The 22540-nt window shown below is 41.7% G+C and overlaps 2 protein-coding genes across 2 annotated transcripts in view; one reads left to right on the top strand and one right to left on the bottom strand.

The window, feature by feature from the left end:
• The window catches only part of pcxb (pyruvate carboxylase b), a 293413-nt gene that overhangs the window by 190448 nt on the left and 80425 nt on the right, over nt 1-22540 (top strand). The window lies entirely within an intron of this gene.
• The window catches only part of LOC134624934 (leucine-rich repeat and fibronectin type-III domain-containing protein 4), a 37028-nt gene that overhangs the window by 11836 nt on the left and 2652 nt on the right, over nt 1-22540 (bottom strand). The window contains exons 3-7 of the mRNA XM_063470142.1: nt 6144-6752; nt 5892-6054; nt 3864-4034; nt 1900-2061; nt 516-1250 (exon numbers count right to left, since the gene is read on the bottom strand). Coding sequence (XP_063326212.1) covers nt 516-1250; nt 1900-2061; nt 3864-4034; nt 5892-6054; nt 6144-6726 — 1814 coding nt within the window. The 5' untranslated portion in view covers nt 6727-6752. The remainder of the gene's footprint in view (nt 1-515; nt 1251-1899; nt 2062-3863; nt 4035-5891; nt 6055-6143; nt 6753-22540) is intronic.

The following is a 22540-nucleotide window of genomic DNA, read 5'->3' as shown; positions in this document are numbered from 1 at the left end:
ACTTTAGATTAAATACACGTTGCATCACTGTGTTATCATGCATTTTTAGATGGACACCGTGGCCTCTCGATGTTTTTGTTACGCAGCTCACAGTTCAGAAACATCCCCCTCCTCCAAATCCTTTTCCACGTTATCCACATGTCCTCCCATTCTGCACTCACCCATATGCACTGGCTACTACCTATTGAGATTAAGTGTCATAGTGATGGAGATAAATTATTAACCATCTCTCGTCCACTATCCCTTCATTCCGCTCCCCGTTCACTTTTCCCTTAAGCTATCCGCACATCAATATGCACGATGAACAGTTCGACTATTGAAGTGTCATACTGTAATAGATAAATATTTAAAATGATTAGCATGAAAGAAAAGGGTGGGGATGACCCTGCAAAAATACCTTGTGGAGGAGAAGCTGAGAAAGCAACCTTTTGGCAAGTGTCTAAGTTTGCCAGTAGATAAGCGACAAAAGCTTCTATTATTTGCATTGTGAGTAAAGTGAGTAAAGTTAAACTGACCTGTAAATGAGCGTCTCATCGGCGGTGCAGTTGTACTGTATCTGATACATCCAGACAACATAAGCTCCAGACAAACGCCCCAAATCCCATCGGACCTGAGCCGATGTCGATGTTACTCCCTGTACTCCAATCATCCTTCCTTCCTCTTCGTCCCCCTCTTCTTCCTCCATGCTTCCTCCATCAGTCCTCTCTCCTTCAGATGCCCTACCACTGTCACCCTCTTCGTCATCCCCTCCAACTCTTTTCCCATCCTCTGGCTCTCCTCCGCGTCCACCACCATTGTTAATCCCTCCATTTTTGGCCGTGCTAATATCCGACGAGCCTGGATCGGTCCGTAAAATTCCATTGGTCACGTTCCTGTTGTTCTTGGTGTTAACACTGTTGCTCCCAGCGTTTCCACCTACTCCACCCCGGTGAGGCAGGGGGATTATTTTGAGATCCACAGTGGCAGTTGCTTCACCTGCTGCGTTTATTGCAATACATGTATATGCCCCGTCATCACGGGCTACTGTTACCAAGATATCCAAGGTCCCATTGCTAAAGGAGCTTGTCCGGGATGAGTTTGCGATGATGCGATCATCTGGTGAAACCCAGTGGACTACTGGCTCGGGGTCACCAATGGCACGGCACTTTAGCGTGGCTCGCTGGCCCTCCAGCACCCACAGCTTGTGCGTGTGGCGAGTGATGAGAGGTGGTTCACATGTGAACTCCTCCTCAGGAATTGACCAGAAATATCTGCAGGCACAGAAAAGAGACAGTGAGAGAGGTAGAGGGAGATGGGTGGAGCAGATTAACTTTGCTATTCTTCACAAATCACAAATGATCAATTAACCAGATAGCATCTTGCAATGAGTCACACAAGAATCATATGTGGGACAGGAGCTTAAAATGTGAAGATCAACAGCGTCCTTCTATCAAAGCCTATCATGTTAACATCTGTCCGCATACATATTCTTCAAACCCCCTTTGTGGTCATTACCACCAAACTAAGACACCAGGATCCTATGATGACACACAAACTCAAAAATGCTGAAAATGTGAATAATACCAGACTGATGATGACAGCAACTCCTTTTCCTCATAAATCCTTCATTTTCAGTGTGTGGCTTGACAACAGAGTTAGACTAGAAATTTAGCACAGAGGGATGTAGGAAGAGGAGGTAGTCCAGAGTATCTAATTAGGGGCAAAATATCACGCCAGTGTTCTTAAAACTGGCTGCATGGCCTACCTGTCCTCATGAGTTTCAGCTTAATCTCTGTTCTTGCACACTTGATCTCATTAAGGTAAGAATTAGGTCAGGAAGAACATTTTGATTCAAAACATTGTTCAGCCTTTAACTTATTACATTGCTGCCCTATGATAGAGGAAACCTTTACTAGTTACCTTCCAGCCAGGTGAGCAGGAGTGGCACACGTCTCCATGTCATCTCCACGGATGAGGCGCCTTAACCATAGCAGTTCACAATTGCAGTGCAGTGGGTTCCCTCCAAAATTTAGGCTTATGACAGCATTGTATGGGGTAGGACTTATTGCACCTGTCTGAGACCTGAATATAATAAAAGAAAAGCAGTCAGTTCATTCGCTTAATGATGCCTTGCTGGACTTAAAGGTTATTTAAATGCAGTATTCATAATTGTCTTTTCTCTCATTTTGAAACGAGTACCTGTAGTGAATACAAAAGAGCCATGAAACTCATGATGATAATTAATTTGCATTTGGTTAAATTTTTATAAATGATTTACGTTGAACGTACACTCTCTAAGAACAACTTTAGAATGGTGGTAGCACGTCTTCCATGAACTTGTCCTTAGACAGGTTGAAGTCAATTTGGTGCAAAACAAATGTGAACATGGTATCTTCACATTTGAACATACCATGTTCAACCTCTCTGCTATTTGCTCCTGACAGAAATCTGAGCTTTGCATGCATCACTGAGTACAACTTGTCAGTTATCGAGTGTGAACGGCTGGTAGATGAGGCCGTCTTTGCTCACCACAAATTTTTAGCTTTGATTCTCATTCTGACAAATGGTTTGGAGACCACTACTTGTTTTCTGAAACCTCTAATGGGCACTGTTGCACAAGTGTTGCAATTTTTGTTTAACAAATTCTTTTGAAGTTAATTGGACAAAGCTTGATAGATGAGGCTCAGCTGTCTGATTGTGTCACTCTAATATTTTTTTTCTGCTTTAATGTACTTAATACTGATCTGCTCCCGCAAAGCATTTTACAGTTCACAGCCGTTTTTAGAAAAGGGTAAACTGTGACTGTACGTTGATTTACTTTAACATCAAATCCACCTTTGTGTCATCTGAACACGCGGATCAATGGAAGGGAAGCAATTTGTAGAATTCATTTATTGTACAAATAAACGTAAAATCTGGCTGCAAATCTAGCAAATGTGTACAATTGTAAAAATTTTGTTGTGCCATAACTTATTTTCAAATGTTTCTAAAACCTTACACTTGATAATTGTTCCCAAGTTTTCATTTTAATACCAAGCTGTTATAAGTCATTTTATATAGCATTTAATGACCGGTGTGATCCGTAGAGAGCATGGGGACATGTGAAACTGCAGAATAAAGTTGCTGTGTATAGCATGGCTATATGAGAAGCTCTATTTAGTACAATCAGACTGAACTTTATGTTAAAATATAAAAGATTTAAACACTGGATCGCATAAACTATAGAAGAACACAACTGGTTCAATGAACTGCAAGCATTCAGGTTTCCCTTTTCAATCTTGATGCATAAAAGTGAGTTAGAGGGGAAGTTATAATTAAAGATAATTTTTCTTTACATTTTCATTTGTTTTTAAAAGGTGGCCTGAGCTGAAATGTCTATATTACTAATCAAAGCAGTGGTCATGGCCATGGGTTATGATCTTGCACACTATGGTCTGTCATAGCGTGCAACATAGTCCTTAGACAGGCGAGTTAGAGATCGTGTCAGTGCAACACCTCATATGGTTGATTTGACAAAAATGTCAGTTCCACTGAGTTCCAGTTGACCAAAGCTGTGTCACAGCTGGACTTTGATTTCCACATTAGTTTGAGCACAGCTGACAGCTTTACAATGAGTGCGTACTTCTATTTATAACCTTCGTAAAACTCGCCATCACCATTTCAAAACTTAAAATATGTTTGAGTCAGTGTAGTTGTAGGAATTTGTGGTGGCACATACATGCGGTTCATATGGATTATTTAAATAGCGATTGTCGTCTTCTTTTTCTGTGCCAGAAAGCACCCTGCTAAAAACATACACATTGGTAGCTCTGTGGTGTCTGCAACGGGATATTTCTACTAAGCTACTTCTGAGGGAAACATAAAAGTTGAAGCTTAAGAGCTACCTTGCAAAGAGAGGATCAGGAGGCAGGGTTCGGAGCCTGTTGGAGGTCATATCCAGCCTTGCAAGCTTATACAGCTCTCCAAAGACTCCTTCCGCTATGTGATCTATCAGGTTATGGTCCAGGTTCAGTGTGTGCAGACTGGCCATGTTCTGAATGGACTCCCATGGTACCCTGTAGATATAAAAAAGAACAACGGCTAATGTGAGATTTATTGAATTGGTAAACTTTGTAGTGAGATTGATCATGCGGTGTGAAGATGGAGGACTGAGTAACAGCAGCTCTAAAGACAGATCCACCTCTTGAGACCTCTTTATTAAAGGATGTGATTGTAGCACCGATAGATCCAGTTCATTTGTTGTTCTCTGGGTAATTTTTTCTTACTCTTCAGAGAACAAATATGCAACGATGAATTAATAGTGACAACAATGACAGACAACAACAACAGATGCTTGTTTTCCTTCTGAATCTTTTGCTCTGTCTGGGTTTCCCCAAGTCCCATCTGTGACCCATTGCTGTACTCATTTAGTATTCCATTAGTGCTGTCATTCCCTGTTTTGGACCAATTAGTGAGTCCAAATGAAATGTCTGGAACTAGCAAAATAGGAAAAATACGAAGCATTTATTTTTTGGAGTCAGTCACACCAGCCCTGCTGATTTTAACCTTTTTTTGTGTCCAGGTTTACCGAACTGAACTTTATTACTCAACAGCAAGGTGATTCTAAAGCTCATTGGGTGCAAAGAATACTTTTCTTTTTGTAGACTAAATAAACATATTAAATGATTTTAATCAGTTACAAAAACAATTTGGTAAACACTGATGGTTACAGCAGGTGGCCTCCATTTATCTGTACAATAGTTTGATTAGACAACAGGCCTGAAAGAGGAAAGAAGTGCCAGGCATAATTAATTAGACTATGTTTATAGTTTAGATTATGGTTTTAGAGGTTGGAGAAAGGCCAAAGAGCTCCTTTAGAGGAGACAAATGAAACCTCTTAATCAGAACTGACAGCCCAATGCTGCTGAATTTATCAGTACAGAGGGACACTACGAAGAGAATAGAGGTCTCAAAGAGAATATCATCATTGTTCTGACTTATCATTTAGACCAGAGGAATAGAAAGTAACGCTGAATCTCTATTGTCTTAAATAGACATGAGAAGAATACTGCACCCTGCACTCAGCTGTATAGAGCAGCTACAACAGTGTACACGGCGGCAGTGGAGTGAGCTCAGTGGAAGTGAAAGAAAATTAGAACCTCATCAAAATTGACTTTCACTTTTCTTTCCCTTTCTTCTCCTCGTTGCCTCATATGCCAAGTGTTTTCATTGTGCATTACTCTTTGTGTGTGTGTGTGTGTGTGTGTGTGTGTGTGTGTGTGTGTGTGTGTGTGTGTGTGTGTGTAAATTTTGTGTGCAGGATACACTGACAGACCCGTCTGTCAGTGTATGCTGGCTCATGAATTAAATTGAGTTTGACACAAAGGATGTCAAACTCAATTTAGTTCATGGGCCACATTCAGTCCACTGTATGCAGCCTAAGAAAAACCACAGTATATGGTTCCTTTCCCCTTTAAGTAGCGTAGTACAAGGTTATTTCCTAAAAGTTAAACTTCTAACCATAAACCCATGTGAGATATGTCTTCAAAATGTGCAAAATAAAGTATTCTTGTTAAATATGATCTATTTAAGAATGACCTATTTACAAGGAGGATGAACATCCTGAAATATTGTAAGAAAAATAAGTGCATTTTCAACGCTATCTCATAGTTTATTTTTCTTAATTCATTGAGTTTACTGTCATATGAACAATTGAGAGATCAGTGGAAAGGCACAAAACCTTCACACGTACAAGTTTTTGGAGTTTTGGAATAATTTATTGAGAAACTATCAATAACTGACTTCACTGCAGTTTTTAAACTTTGCAAGTCTGGCTCCAGGCCCCATTTTTGATGATTTCTGCTTAAAGAACAATGTCTATGGCTTGGATGTGCTGTGCAGGTGGGTGATATCCAACAAAAGCATAAACTCACCTCCTGAGGTTATTGTAAGATAAGTCGAGGTCTTCCAGTGTGAGCAAGAAGTCATCAAAAGCCTGCACGGAGACCTTGATCAGCTGGTTGTTGTTGACAATCAGGTGCTGCAGATTGATCAAACCTGCAAGGTCTCTGGGTCCGAGTATTGTCAAGCGATTACCTGGATAAAACAATAAACGGATAAAAACACATTTAAGTAGTGTATTTGATTCAAGTCTTGAACACAGAATAAAATAACTGACTGCTCACCATCCAGATGCAGAGAGCGTAGACTCTCCAGGTCACCAAAGGCCATTGGTCTAATAAGGTGGATGGTGTTCCTTGACAGTGTCAGATCAACCAATCCGGTCATGTTGACAAAATCATTTCCGCCCACTTCTGTTATAAAGTTATCGGCCAGTCGCAGCTCAACTGTCCGCCGGTCAACATGCGGTGGGACGAACAGGAGGCCTTTGTCGGCACAGAGCGTGCTCAGTGACTCCGAAAGGTTTCGACACACGCAGTGGAAAGGACAGGCCGAGACCACACCCCACGTCTCCCCTGCTCCAATTAGAGAAGGAAGCAGGCAGCATGTGACCAAAGTCAGCCAGTGAAAGATTGGGAAAGGGACAGAGTCCGGGAGGGTTCTCTTTGCAGTCCTGGGACAGGCGCAGTGGATGAGATGAGATGAAGTTGACTGAGATGAAACAAAAAGAGGGGACAGAAGAGAGATGGACAGACTGGGAAGAGGGAAGAGGGAGGGGAAGTCGGAGCCCTCTGCTCTGTCTTCGGGGTGGTGTGTGTGGGGTAGGTGTTTTTGTCTGCGGGGATTGAAGGGTGGGGGGACAGGCATGGTAGAACGCCTGGCTGTTCACAGACCTGGAGAGAAAAAGACAACAGACGGGGGAAAAAGATTACATAGTTTGTAAACTCATACAGTTGGTCATATTTCTAAGATGTGTCTGGTTTTTTTGTCTTCCACCTACTCTGACTAGACAGAAGTGAAGCAAGGGCTTGCTTTACACACATGCATACTTGTGTGGGTCAAGGCCTCTTTCTAAACAAGTACCACTTCACACTAGTGCCTACATGGTGCTTTGTAGCATTAAAAAAATCTGTACTGAAAAATGGTTGCCTCCCTTGCTGGGTGCTTTTTTTAAAAATTTATTTTATTTTTTTATTTATTTTTTTTATTATTATATTGGCTTACATGTATATTCTGTCCTGTCTACCTCTTCGCCACTGTAGCTTATTGCCTAGCAACAACATCCCAAAAGACTGAACACAGCCAGTCCCCATAGTAACAGTTACCTAGAAACATGTGAGAGTGGATTACTGTTATATCATAGGGCCCTTTCTTAACACTGTGGGTCAGGGAATCAAATTGGGTCAGCAGCCCATCAGCCTGGATTCCACAGCAAGGCTCAAATAAAGCACAATGCAGGTGTTGGTAAGCCTGGCGTAGTACTAAACATACCAGGGTCCCACTGTAAGTGTCACACATACAGTATGTATGGCAGTACAGTCGTACTAGAAGCAAGTCTTTCTACTCTGCAGCCTTGTTTTTTTTTTTTTTTAATGTATGGAGAGGATCCATAATTCAGTCACTATTTTAAAGCAAAAAACCCCAGCAAGCTCTGTTGATTTTCTTCCAATCAGGTTACGCTTGGGCACACACTGTTACAAATAATTGCAAACATGATAAACATCTCTGGAAAACCCTATCAGAACATAAAGGATAATATATCCTGTAATAAACTAAATGCCATGCTAATTCTGGTTATTTGTGAATTAAGGCACTCAAACATATACACTATATATAGGTTAGTGTCTCTGACACCTGTCAGTGCAACATTATTGGCCCAAATGACTCCCAGTTTGGTGGTTAATTGGCTTTTTGGTTGTAGGGGCGGGTCGGCTGTTCTGTTTGGTGTTAAAAATCTCACTTCTGTTTGTGTTGTGGCTTTGAAATGCCATCCCTCTGCCTTTATCTTGCCAGTAAATGCACACATTGTGGCTTAGTGATAAGGTATAGGAGTGAGTCACAGCCACTGATTGCCATGCCTAATAGTTGTTATAGCAACTGTAGCCTAGATACAGAAAGAGTGACAGGGATGGTTGATAACAGTCAGAGATGCGATGAGGGGAGATGAGATGGTGAGTCACGGACGGACAAAAACATCACTGAAGAACGATGGGGATATTTTCATATGAAGCAATCGGTAAACTGACAGTGCAGAAACTAGAGTGTGATGATTACACGGTGATATACAGTATATGCAACCCAATACTTTGAGTAATGACCAGGCATAACTATGCATCACGATGGCTTTACAGGTTGACGCAAATTGCGGCTCAATATTTTCCATTAGATTCTGGCTTTACGCTTTCTGCCTGAAACTAGAGGAGTGTTTGCAATCTAGCTCGGATAGCGAGATGGTGTTGATATAAAAAGGCGAGTTTTGTATTCTCCTCCCTGCTACATGGTTTGTTTTGGTCTGCTCCCAAAATGTGAGCTCTATATTAGACCAGGCTACTGTGTCTCGTTTTTGAATCATAACTTTGTATTGAGTAGATGAGAACTCTAGTGCCTGAAATGAATGTTGTACTCTTTTTTTTAATCTTGGGATCTCAAATGTTTTTGGTAAAAGCTGAGGGGAAGGAATGAAAAAGGTGGTATAGATCACGCAAGAACTACTTTTCTGCTTTATTGAATGGTGCCATTGCTTCCTTAATATCCTGCGTTTTCTGTTGAAGCATGATGCTTGGGCAGCACATTAAACCAATGGGATATTAGTTATCAAGAGCAATGCAGTTTGGGCATAAGCCTGGTTTTCTGCCCATCCCATCAAGCCATTCAGTTGTTCGTCAATAGACTGCAGATTTAGAAAACATTGCTTTTTGCTACTTATCTTTAAATACTTGAGTGCCTCCTGGTTGTTCTGGGAAGCTGCAGTGACTACCAGGAACTCTGTACTGTTTTCAACCCAGCCTAAAAATAAAACTCCAAGATGCTCTCCAGCTTAGCAATGATATCATGGATTGTTATTTCCTTATGTCTAGTGTCATCATTTTCAAAAAAAGAAAAGGAAGGATAAAAATGCTTGCAGCAGGAGAGAGGTGGATGGTGGGAGTGTGGGGAGGGGGACAAAGGCACGGAAGCCTGCAGTGACAGCCAGTCCCTGGGGCAGGTCGATGCTGGAAGTCGACTGCTCCTGCACTCCTGTGGAGCCATGCATACTAAAATGTGACGATACTCTGGCAAAGTGTAATACTGCTTAAAAATGTGTCTTCTCCGCCATGTTCCCTGAAAAGCCCTAATGTCAGGTAGTGTCTTTATACGATCAGCGCTAAACCAGCTTTACCCCACGCTTTGCTAACACTTGGTTTGCCTGCGGCATGCTGAATGTCAGTAATGCTCATGCAGTCCTCTGTGCGTCCTACATCTGTGTCTCCACACCGTCATTGTCATTTGACCTTTGTCTGTCTCATTCATTTTTTTCCTCCTTTACTCTCGTTGCCTAGCTCTTCTCAGTCATCTAATAACTCTCCTGGCCTTTCTCTCACTCTGTTTTTAATTTCCACCTTCTGTCTCCTCTTCTCCTTGTGAAAGCCTTCTCCTCGTGTCCTGCCTGCCCACACTGTCCACTCCCACACCTCTCTCTTACTGTACCGCTCCTCTTCTTTCTGTATTTCCAGGGATCGGGCTTTGTTTCCTCATCTTCCATCCTCTCTCTGCAGTTGTCTTCCTTGTTATCTTCCCCTATCCTGTTTCTGCATCCTTGCTCACCTTCCATCTTTCTGCCTCTGGCTGTTCTGTAAATTACCACATTTTCTTTCTTTATGTCTCATTCCCTCTTTTTCTTTCTCTCCGTCTTGTCTGCCCTTGAGGCAACCTAAGTACGACAATGTTATCAGTCACAGCTCTACCTCACCAGCTTCTCCGGCAGCACTTCCTCTGTCATTTTGTCTCGTCTCCCTATCGCTTGCTGACTCTGCTGCCCTCCATGTCTCCTTGCCAGTGCTGCTCTAACTTTCAGTCACAAACTATCCACACATGCAAACACACACCCTCTGATCCTGCAAACCACACATGATTATATGCTGCACCCTGCCTGTCTCAGAGGCACCCTCCCTCCCTCCTCGCTATTTCTTTCCTCCCTCCCTTCATTTATCTAACTTTCTCACTCATCTCTTCTCTCCATCTGCTTTATCTCTTGATTTTTTTTTGTTCTTCCCCTCCCATACTGTCATTTTTCTTTCTTCTTACTCACTCAGCGTCTCACTCTCTCCTTCATTTGGTGCTCTTCCTCTGTTAGGGAGAAGATCTCATTTACAACCAGAGCAGTGCAGTATTGAAGCTTTCTGGCACACAAGTTGGATGTAACTGATCTGCTCAGCTGCTGATCGATCAGACCCAAAGAGATAGATAGCACCCTGTCCCATTCATTTACTCTCACTCTTTTTCTTTCACTCTTTTCTTCTTCCATGCTCTCATTTCATCTTTTTTTCCCTCTTTAACAGTGATCAAGATGCAAGTAGTAAACACATGCACATGTTCTTAATCCAATAAGTAAATACTTCAAGTTTTCTTTAAATTTCATATTTATGCAAAAAATAAGAGTGACACAGCAGTAAGCCTGATGCACTATGGCATTTCATAGCTTCTTCCAGCCTAGGATGAGTGTTTCTTCTGATTCATGTGTTCCCTTTAGCGACAGTCAGTGTAGGACATACAGTTGACTGTATTTGAGAAAGTCTCCTTTGGACCTTGCCCAGTACACCTTCGGGTCTTCATTATTTTTGCACCATTCTTATTTGTAATTCCAAAATCTGCACACAAAATGGTCTCTAGAAAGGCACCCAGATTACATCTTCAGATTACTATAAAAAAAGATCATCTTATACAACTGTGAAACTCAACAAATCCTCTTGTTTGAAATTATACAACTCAGATGTTTGCCACAGCTTATAAATCCCTCAAATCAACTTCCTACATTTCTAATCTTACCTGGTTCTATCCCGCCTATCGGGTAACTGTCACTTACCTATAATGTAACCTACAGCAATGCCTTAACCTTAACTTTTTCAGTTTTTAACCACTAGTTGAAAATGGCTTTTGCCTACAGTATATTTATCTCTGTTCATCTGTTATACAAATATATAGCTTTTTGATTCCAGTTCTTTCCCCCTCTTATCTTTCCTTGTCTCTTTGCTCTGTATGTGTGTGACACTCTTGTAACACTGGATTTTCCCCTCTGGGAATCAATAAATTCTTATCTAAACGCTTTGTACCGATGCCTCAGAAAGCTATAGTACGACATGTGTGCACGTGCAGTAACTGAAATAAGCTAGTAAAGTATCTGCACTTGCTATATACGGTTGTAGACATGAACCCCCACCATGCTTGTCTACTGCGTGTTCCTGTTTGTGAATTAATGTGACACTTTTCTGCACTTAGGAAGTCTTCTCGTGCTCTTAAGAGTTTGCTGCTGAATTTGCAATAAGCTGGGAACACACTGATGTGTGTCAACACAAACACACCCACACTTTCTTGCACTCTCGCTAGCGCACACGTGCACAAAGAACAAGACATCGCAGTATATAGCAATAAGGACAAAAGCCCACTGGGACAAAGCCTACTTGACACTTTTTGGGACAAAGAAAAAGTCAAGGAGGTCAGTCGATAAAAGATTAATGATTAAGAAATAAATCACTGAGGAGAGCACAAAAACTGCAACGGAAACTAGACTAAGAGGAGCATGAACAACAGACTATTAATATGAAAGTACATGAGTATTTGCTAGCTCATCCAAGCTCTTAGGCTTGTGTACCATATCTGTTGTTTGCAGGTGTTTTTTTTTTTTGTTTTTTTTTACTCTATTTTGGGAAATCTCTTCTTGCACGACCCTGCATGAACCCATAACTGTCCAGAGAGCAGGAAACAGACTGTTGATGAGAGCAAAAAAGGCTGCATAAAGTGAGAGTGAGAACATGAGCTAAAAGCATCTGTGGAAGGATCTACTCTGTACCCTCAGCTCTGGAGCACAACTCGGTGCCAAGAGACTGAACCTGACCTCACCCCAACTTCAGCAAGCTTCAGTTTTAACGCCCACCACAAGCCCTGGAGGGTGCCGCTTCTCTTAGTGAGGACAAACGCTGCTGAATGCGTTGCCACTAATGGCTTTAAAATGATGAATTTTCATTAAGTGTGTTTTCTGTGATACTGTTGAACCCGAACCCATGCAATTAAAATAAACTTAAGGCATGACTTGTGGTAAAAGCTCTAATGCGTCTGTTTGAAGTTTGTTTTTCACATGTTGGACCTACTGCACTTGATGGTCCATTGTTGTCCTTGGTTTCTGTGGATCATTATTAATGTCGGGGCCTTTTAAATGCCAGCCACTATTAATAATGTTAATAAAATCCATGTGTGTCTGTGTGTTTGCACATGTAGGTTTGTGATTATATTTCCAAATCTGCAGATTGGCGTGTGTGCGCGAATCCACTTTGGCACTCGCAAATGTCATTAGCCCATAATCGACTTAGGGAATGTTGCAATGTTTATAAACAAGGGGATTTGTATTTGCTCTCAGAAGCCACTTATCACAAGCACGGTAATCCACAGATCTTATTGGGCTGTGAATAGGTTTCCCACCAGGCTTCAGTCAGAAATCACTGACAGCCAGACATCGCGTTGCCACCAAGCGCTTAATGCTGGACTACAAGGCGTTTAGTTTGGAGGTAGAAATGAATGGAAACTTTTAAAGCGGCATCATTTGACTGTCTATTCATATGGCTGGCATGCACTTGAGCTCTGCTGCATTGTTTGATGTTACAGTACACAAAAGCTCCACTAGCATAAATGCAGAGATCAAATATGGAGGCAGCCTTTCATTCGCTCGCATTCAAATTTTTTTTCGGTTACACTAAGGCTTTCTAGCATGCACTCTTACTCATAATCCAGGCCCTTCATATTAGGTGAGCACTTGCATACAGAAACAACCGCGAGCATACCAAAACAGTCTTCCCACACAATCATAATTATAGGGAGGCCGACACATAGACACACACTCTCTCTAGGCAAGGAACAAAAGAACACCCACGTAGCCTCTTCTTGCAGCAGTCGTGTGTACTGTAAGCCCACTCATCCTTTTGATACTATCGCTCCTCTGTCGTACTCGGTCCTCTTTAGTATGTATAGAAAGCACAGGGACGGGGTAACGGTATTGGATATGGAAACAGACAACAAATGCAGAGGTAAGGAGAGACTAAAGCGTGAAATACAGTGAAAGTGGAAAGCAAAAAAATAAATGGAGGAGTACATAAGATGGAGGAGTGAAGGGTGCAAGATGGGATAAAATGAAGCCAGTTGTGTGACGAGCGGAGGAAAAGTGGGATGGAAGAGAAGAGTCTGAGTTTGAGGAAAATGGAGAGAAAGAGGGATGAAGTCATTGTGTGTGAATGCGTGTCGTTAAGCGGATGGGCAGAGAAATATGTAAAGGCGATAAACGGGTGAAGGCCGCCATCCATCACTGTCAGAGAGAGGGATGAGGGAGGGAAGACGGGATTTGATTAGAGGAAGGGAGAGCTGCTAAAAACGACTCTGTATGGCATCGCCGTCATGATAGTGGTGGGAGAAGTGGGAGTGAAAGGCGATGAGGTAAGGAGGAGTGAAGAGGTTGGTGGTCAAGAAAATTACAGATAAGTTGGGATGGATTGGCTTGGGACATTTAAAGCACTACATCTTGAGGTCAGAAAATTAAAAGTAAAGGCCAAGTATGTGAAAGTGGTGCTTTTGTTTCCTCTCTAAATGCTGAAGTAGAATTTAGTAACCCAGGCTTTACCCAACTAAGCAAACTACGGGCTGCTGTCCCAAAAGAAAATGAGATGATTACAAATGCTCCAACTTTAGATTTGTTTCAGGTCTTTGGCTGACTGAGAAGTGTGACGATCATTATCTTTCAAACAGGAGTTACAGTGTAATCCTAATCTTTGTGTCAAGCATGGGCCTCTCAAGAAAGAACAAAAACATGCTCGTTTGTGTGGAGTCCTTTTTTGGTCTTTTCATCTTTTTCCCATATAGATGGGGGGGTACTGATGGGGAGGAAAGAAAGCTCACAGAACCCCTGAGGTAAATAGTAGGAATGAAAGAAGTGAAATGGGAAATCGGAGAAAAGAACTGAAGTGTGTTCTCTTTAAAATAAAAAGACTGCAGTCTCTTCACAGTGGGACTCCAAAATAATACACTTCTTATGAAATACTCCACTCAACTAATTCCTCCCAAGCCTCTATGTTGTATTTGAAAGAAAAAGAAACAAATGTGTGTGTACGTACTCGTACATTCATCTGTATGCAATACCCACTCTCACTAATTCCTGTTGGAATCCTTCCTGTTTGGAAGATTTTAATAATTGTTTCTATTCCTGGAACGTCTCATAGCCAGATATTTAACATGTTTTCATTTAGGTTTTTGGTTTAATTATTTGTTTTTTCATTCCTGTGAAATTTCCCACCTATGTATCAGTTTATGTACTAAATGGCTCGTATATTATCCTTGTTTTTGTCTCACTGAGGCACATTTCACAGTTCTTGCATGAAGATCATAAAAACTCTGGTGGTTTTGGTGATTTTCTTAAGCAGTCTGAAGAGCTTTTACTCTTATTTGTACAAAATTTGAAGACATGAGTGTTTGATCTGAGAGATTCTAGCGTTGTAGGGTGCTTTTGGCTACTGTACCTTATGAAAAGCCAGGAGCTCTTGAAACTATCTAATCTTTAAACATGGCAACACTTAAGAGAAAGCAACCCACTCTGCTTGTTCTCTGCTCACTGTGTTTGGAGTAGGAAAAAAAAATGGCAATATTGATGGAGTCTTTGAAGTTTGGCTTTATAAAAGCTGCCACTTCGCATCAGCTTTGCATAGATAAGCAACCCAGTCTTTAATGAACTTGGAGTGGCTTGTTAAAAACTGTTTAAAAAGTCATAAAAGTTGAACCACCTCAGTTACCTGTGATTCTTTTTGAAGTGTGGCTGTCATAGTGGCCAGACCTCCCTTCTTGCAATATGTAGAAGCGCTCGGCTGCAGGATGTGCCTGACATCCCAAAAACCAGGTGTTAACCCTGCTGTTCTGATTTAGCGCTGGCTGTGAATTAGTGAACCACGGAGAGGCTGGGTAGGAAAACCTGACGTGGTGAACCACAGCAACGAGTAGGCCTTGCCTCTACTTCGTGTCACGGCTCACATATGTGCACCTCCATCTGGCTTTTTTGTTCCTCTTCCATCAATCAAATGAACATATAGCTTTGGAGGCTTTCTTTCCAGTTCTCTAACAGTGTCATTACCATTAAGGTTGTTATAACTGTGGCAGCCAATAACCCATTATTTGCTGAGGGTTTGTAATTTAGTTTCCTCCCCTTGGAAAGCCCACACAACTGCACAGCTTGGGGATTATATTTTCTGGGAGGTAAATTGAATTGGCAAACAACAGAGGTGACAGTGATTTTCTTTGGCACTTCATTGGCACAGAGGGACGGGGAGTGGTGCCGTTATGATTTGTTATGTAACTCTCGTATACACTGCCTGAACTTTCTTCCTACTGGTATTTGTTGCCATTATAGAAGTATACTAGCACAGCTTGTGTTGTGTGTGCATTTTTTTTCACCAGGAAGCTTTTCTTAATCGTTGTAATGCTTCATTGTCATTCAGAATGCAAAGCAGGACTTCAACATTATGTTTTGAACATCCTTTTGTAAATGCTAGCAGTCTCTTTCTATACATCTTACAGATGGATTCAGCAGCTGGATCACGGGGACAGCTGAGCAAATAAGGGACATAAAGCACTGAAAATAACTTGGTTACATTGCTGTGCCAGAGTGTCTTTTCTACTTGGAGAGTAATAATTTTTCATTGTGGTGGATAGCTGTCATACTGCTGATAGGGGGAAGCAGCTCAATGCTTTTCTCTTTTGATGACTTCTTACTCCAGATGGCAATAGCATAGTAGGATCTAATTAAACTCCACAATGACAATAAGTAAGCCAATAAAATCATGTAATTAATAGCTGACAGTCTCTGTTTTTCCACATGCTCATTGATGCTATTCCATATTGCGCTGATTGTGAAGGAAATTGTGTTTGCATCAGTTGGCATCCACGAGCCATTCTTTAAGACTTCTCCGTGATTGAATTACACGGACTGCGGGGCAGACACGGTTCTTGTAGCAGAGTGGGTTGGCCACTAATTGCACAGTTGGTTGTTTGAGACATGGCCACATACGCTTTGACAAATGTGACCTTGGGCAAGGCACTGAACTTCAAGATGCATGGAGGTGGGTGAAAGAGAAACGCACTGCAAAGCACTTTGTGCGAGCGTGCTGAAGTTAAAACGAGTGCAGACGGCTGACGTTACATGACATCAGTGGGGTCATTAAGGGAAAGGATGGATTAAATAGCTACATGATGTCAAGAGCCTCGAGCTCAACACATGTGAAACTGGAAAATTAAAGCAGGAGGCTGTGAAATCTTCGCTTTGTTCTGCAGTGACCAAGTCGTGTCACTTTTAAAGTTAAGAAAGGTGTTTTAAGATCTGAAAAACAACATACTGTTCACGTATGAGTTTTTCGGTTGGGGGACGTGTTGTTACCGGCCATCGTGCATGTTCCTCATTCAACACCTTGATTGTAGATGAAAGCAAGATTCTTCACATTTATGGTGCTCATCTGGCTATCTGCTTCTAAAAAATGAACATTGCTCCCATATTCTAATTGTGATGTGCTGTTAAATATTAGTGACTTAACGTGTGGTGTGACACCTATTATCCTTAAGTCTGGTATCAGTAGACATTCACTAAAATCTTACAAATCAAGAAAGAGAAAGGTTGATTGTGACTGCAAACTCACACACAGAGGGGTCACCCAGGAGTAACTCTTGCTTCAGTTTCTAATCCTAGTTTCTTTTTCTTCACACAGTCACATTCTTGAACTTCTAAACTTGCACCCACTTAAATATGGTTATGCTTGCATCCACAAATTTGCCTGCAGACACACAGTAATGTTAGTGTTTGTAAAATAGCTGACCCTGCCACTCACCGTGAACATAATGTGCTTGCATTTTCCTGTCCTGTTTATTTATTTATTTTTTCTCATTCCTTCTGATGCTCTTTCTTCATCTTCGTCTCTCTAACTTTCAAGCTCAGCTTCATTGTCCCTTGTTGACTTGTTTTGGTGCCTATTTCTCTATAAGCAGATGACTGCTCATTATCTGATTGCCTTCCCATCCGAACTCCAACTTCTCCCTCTCATTCCTTAATGTCAGCCTTTCAGCACCATATTATCAATGGATGCTTTTGTGCGTGTGCACCTGTGCGTGTTTACGTCGATGAGGCTAATCAACCACAAATTCACTACAAATATAAGTCTACAAATGATGTGCCAACACACCACTGCTGATCTGTCAACATCCCCACCAGTCAGAAACCCTGCAGTGCCAATTATATGGACCCTGATTGGCTGACGCCACGGGATGCAGCTTGGCGGAAAAGCGTGCGCGTGTGTGTGTGCATGTGCATGTGGCAGTTTGGTGATTCAGCAGGGTTTTCAGCTCAGTGAGGGGAAATCCTGAGTAAGAGAACAGTTACCCAATCAGCGTTCTGCATCCAGCACAGTAGGTCAGTGACATGCCAGCCAGGCCTCTGCATCACAGTGATGGATGTATTGATTAATGCTGCACAGACGGGCACACACACACTTCCACACAGGCACACACTTCTATAAAAAATAAACTCTGTCTTCACTAATGTGTTTGTTCCTTTTTCTACCCTTTTTCTATTTTATTTCATTCGATTTTCTATATTGCTCTAGTGGTCACCCATCTTTCTCATGGCCCTCTCTGAAACAAGGGAACTTAAATGAGGAAAGACAAAAGGCCAGTGATAAGAGATGGGTAGCACAAGTAGAATCAAAGGAAGGCATAAATGTAGCATGTAGCATATAAGCGATTCCTTGCTCGAGTCTTGTTAGCATCAGGCGCGTTTGATCTGAAGCCACTTTTAGCTGTTATGAATCACAACTTGCAATGTAACTCACCACAAAGAGCTTTTTTTCCCCCGGTGTGTGATACTAATACAGACAAAACAAGGCTGCACTGCAATGAGCCTGCAGGGGAAACTGGTTTCCCTTGAGTTTGTTGATTACTGCGTCTCATATTCTAATGCTTAGCAGTGCTGATACATGCAGAAATGCTGCGTGCTTTGCTGTGAGACTTAAGTGTTTCCGACTAAGTACAAGCCGGTTTCTTCTGACAGTCATCACCCACGCTGCATTCTGCACCATGATTCACTTGAACATCTACAACCTACTTGCATCTGTTGGTGATATTTGTAATGCAGACAAACACATGTGAACTGAAGACGTAGTGCTGGTTTGGATGCTTGGCAGGAAGCTGTTCCCAGCGTGTTTAGCAGAATTATGGGACATACTTGCAAACTGATGGTCTTGATGTTTGCCTTTGTTGGGCTTGGATTTAAACTCGATGTGAAGAATGTACATCTCAGCAGTCTAAAAGAGGCTGACGGTGCTTTAAAAGCCCAGACTTTCTTTTTCAGTTCTTGGTTTTAAACTTTTGAAATGCCTAAAATCAATCATCGAAGAGTAAATGCACCCAGAATGTCACTCAGTGGACCTGACGGATTGAAGGGCACCTTTGATTTGTCTTGGTATGGTATAGTGCTGGGACAATCAACAGTCATTTATCCAGCAAGTATGCCAAACCGCTGGGGCTTTGGAAGTATATGACCCCATATTTCCCACTCTTTTTCTGCTTTTTTACAGACTGAACATGTGACAAAAGGTTTAAATGGGGTCATAACATCTTGCATTTTAGGCTCGTTGGAGAAAAGTTTTGATGGGATTGAACACATCAAAGTTTTGTGCTGTTCCTGTAAATCCATCTCCTCTCTTCCTCCATCTCTAGAGGGGGTTTTCACAAAGCAGGATTAGCAAGTTAGCCTAATAAGTTTAAAAGTACTCTGTGAAATTTTGTTAGCAATTCTCAGTCTGCATAGCTGAATCACATTACATAAACCTAATTTTCTCATTTAGTTTCATAGATTTGGATCAGTATTAGCTAGAGTGGAATAATCTTTCACAGATACGCGGGTTAATTTCTAATCTTAATTTGCGAAATTCTGCTGGGACTCATTGGATCTGGGTTCTAGGTGTTTATAAAACGCTGCAGAAACCATTAATTTTATTTTATTTTTTCTAATTCCTGTTTCTCCTTTGTGTGTGTCCTTTATGTGATTTTTGAGCTGACCCTTCTCTTTGTTGATAGCTCACTGTTTTGGTCAGGACTAAATGGGTCAGGCCTGATGGAGCTTGTTGGAGCACACTGACCTGACCATCTTATATTTGCAGTGTGTGTTTTGCCACTACAAAGGACATCAAGTTCAGCATAGCTGCTTTTTGATAATGGAGGTGTGCTCATCATGTTCTCTAATCTCTAGAAGGATATAAGAGATCGTTCTGTGGCAGAATAAAACACAGAACTGGATGAAGAGCACAGATAACAGAGTGTTCATCTCTAGCTATAGTTTCTACTTCTCTTTAAATACGATTGCTGCGTGAAGTCTTAATTTCCACCACATCTCCGACCCCACACTTATCAACCTCTCATGTTCTAACCCCTCCCCCAAGTTTCCTCACGTTCACACTCGACTTTCCCCCATTTCTCCCATCTCCTGGATATCTCCGTCCCCAAAACCCACCCCTCCATCTGTCTCCAGTGGTTGCCGTGGTTACGGTTTGTTCTGCTCATCAGGCGCCTGCTGTGCCTAAACAGACTGTCAACAGTTTAATTACTCATACTTTCATCCTCGTGTCTTTCCTTACTTTCTGTACAGCACGTTTGCTCGCTCCTTCCACCTCTTTACGGGTAACCTCTTGGTAACTCTTTCTTTTGCTCCTTCAATCATTCTCTACTTTTATCTTCACACTTCCTTCCGTCATTTGACATCTTTTGACTTTCATCCTTTGTTTTTGTCATCCTTTCGTTGCTATCATTACATCCTACAAATCTACGTTTGACTACCAACTGTCTAATTACTCAATCTTTTATCATTCAGTCCCATCGGATTGATTCCATTCGTTCACACACACCCTCCTCCTTGTGTCTCTGTTTTATTAGTGCAGTTTTTCTTCTCAGACATTGTTATTCCTCTATTCCCTTATCCCCACGCTCTCTTATCATCCACCTCTCAAGTGTCATCGCTCGCCTTTTCATTCTTCATTACTCAGTCTCTCTACATCCTCCGAGTGTTCCTCCCTATCTTAAACAGTCTTGTAATTACGCCTCTTCATCACACTATCGTTCTGTACCTCTCTGTCCATCATCTGCCGCTCTGATCCCTGATCCCGACAGTGGCCTGATGCCTCATCCTTTGATCCTCCCACTATTCCTTAACAGCTCAGCTTTTCACGTCTCTCCCTTCACCGTTTGTCATCCCCTCTTTCGTCCATTCATCCATCAAGTGCCATCCTCCTGACAGTAACCACGTTTCCCTTGTTTCAGGGTTTCAAACTTTCCACTTCTCTCCTTGATGGAAAGTTGGTTAAATCAAGCAGGTGTGTGACATCCTACATCCATCATAGGTTATGATCTTTGATGTTTAATCGTGCCTGTCTCTGTTTTTTTGTTTCATGTAATTATCATTAATGTTCATGACTTTTCCACTTTTTTGGGCCCCTTATCTTCCTTTTGGCTCTTTATTCATTAATCACGCTCCAGTGAAGCCTCGCCCCACAACCAGCTACTGTCCAGTCACCATAACTAAGTTTGACTTTTTGCTATATTGAAGTGGTGTGCATAAGTATTTAATAATGGGCTCTAATCTACATTTAGCCAGCTTTTCTGAGGTATTTTTACCATTTCTAAAGATTAAAAAATGCATGAGAGCAAGTTTAATGTAATTATTAGCATATCAGACTTATAGTATGCTAGTATAATTATAATTACCCAGCCTAGTCTTAATTCACAAGCCAGATGCAGTTCATACTGCAAAAATGTCTGGATTTACATGTTGTTTGAGCTAGATCACACTAACTGGCACACAACCAACACTGCCTGGTAACCCATCAGTTAATATATATAATATAATATATACACACATTCAGTTTGTTTATCTTGGCAAGACTTGTATTTTGAACAGCAAGTGCCCCATCTGTTCACCTGCCTTACTGTTGCCTGGGAATGACGGGCAGACACTCTCGGTAACAAGAAGCCACGTGGAGCATTAACAACATAATTGAGAAATTGTTCTTTTATTCTGCTTTTATTTCACTGTTTGAGTCAAATGACACTTACCTGCTCTGTATTCTTATGAAACTCTGTAGCAGGAGAGCAGAGCCAATTATAGATTGATGATTTGCTTAATAGAAACCAAACAGCCTCTTTGTTGCACTTCAAAAGGAGTTAGTCGTCATTTCTTCAGCATTAGCTGTGCCCCCGTTCAAAGCGGGAGTCAAAACTGTAAACTATCAACGGAGCAAATAATGAGCCCTGTCTTGGTTATTCAGAAAGCTTATTGTTCACATGTGCCGTATTGTTTTAAGCTGAATCTCGTTTGTTTCTGGGATAATTAATGTTCCTCTAAGGTAGATTTTTCACTTTTCCTGTAAGCCGGGCTCGATAATTGGCACGTCTTTTTACATGGAAAAGCCCTATGGTACATTGTATTCCCCTCGTAGTTATATCTCCAAATAGCTCATTACTGGTGTTAGTGATCTTTAACAGAGTTTTTGGGGCCATGCAAGACTAATTGTAGCCATTGGTAACAGTAGAAAGCAACATAATGATGACCATCTGTCACTGTTAATTATTTCTTCTCATCTGTTTTTCTATTTTTAATTCCCACCCAGTCAATCCTCATTCATGTATTATTCTAGCCTGGATGTGTCTCTTTCTAACTTTATTATCTAGTCACTCATCTCAGGTCTTTTTTTCCCCCACTGCCTGTGATTGGCTCTTCTGTTTTTCATTTTAATGTAGTTTCTTGCTTCTGAAATCTCTATTATACAACACTGTGCTCATCTTGATCCTTCCATTTCTTTGCTATTTCACTGTGTTACCATAAGACCTTCATCACGTCACTGTGTATCCTTTCCTACTACTTCCACTCATTGTCTTTTCCTTGTCACATGACAGTCTGTCACTGATTATAACTCACCCTCTGCCATCCTGTCATCTGACCTCTCTTAGCCTTCACTACCCACCACCACTATCATGTGCCACCCCTCCCTTTCCTTTTTCCATCTCCACACATCACTATTTACCCTCGCTCCCTTCTCCGTTTCTTTCTCATCGCCCTCTTATCCTTCTCTGTCCAGTCTGTCTGATCTCCCGTGTCAGTGTGCCAAATCTACGCGTTTGTGTGCGCACGCAGGCAAAGCTTACGTAAAAAGCCCCAAACGAAGGGAGGTTAGTACAGATCTGTGCTGCTTAGGCTGCTGCTGCTGACACCACAGACACATAGTCAACCCCACAGACACACACAGCACGCCAGGTGAGATTACATAAAGGCAAGGTGATGAAAGCCAAGCTGAGACACACCTAGTAGGTAATCTGATGCAAGACGGCTGGCTGACACACACAGATTCTCAATGGGAGGGGAGAG

This window comes from Pelmatolapia mariae, linkage group LG3_W (assembly GCF_036321145.2).
Source record: "Pelmatolapia mariae isolate MD_Pm_ZW linkage group LG3_W, Pm_UMD_F_2, whole genome shotgun sequence".
Taxonomy (NCBI): Eukaryota; Metazoa; Chordata; class Actinopteri; order Cichliformes; family Cichlidae; genus Pelmatolapia; species Pelmatolapia mariae.
Note: the sequence above shows the minus strand (reverse complement) of the source record. Positions and strands in the feature narration are given on the sequence as shown.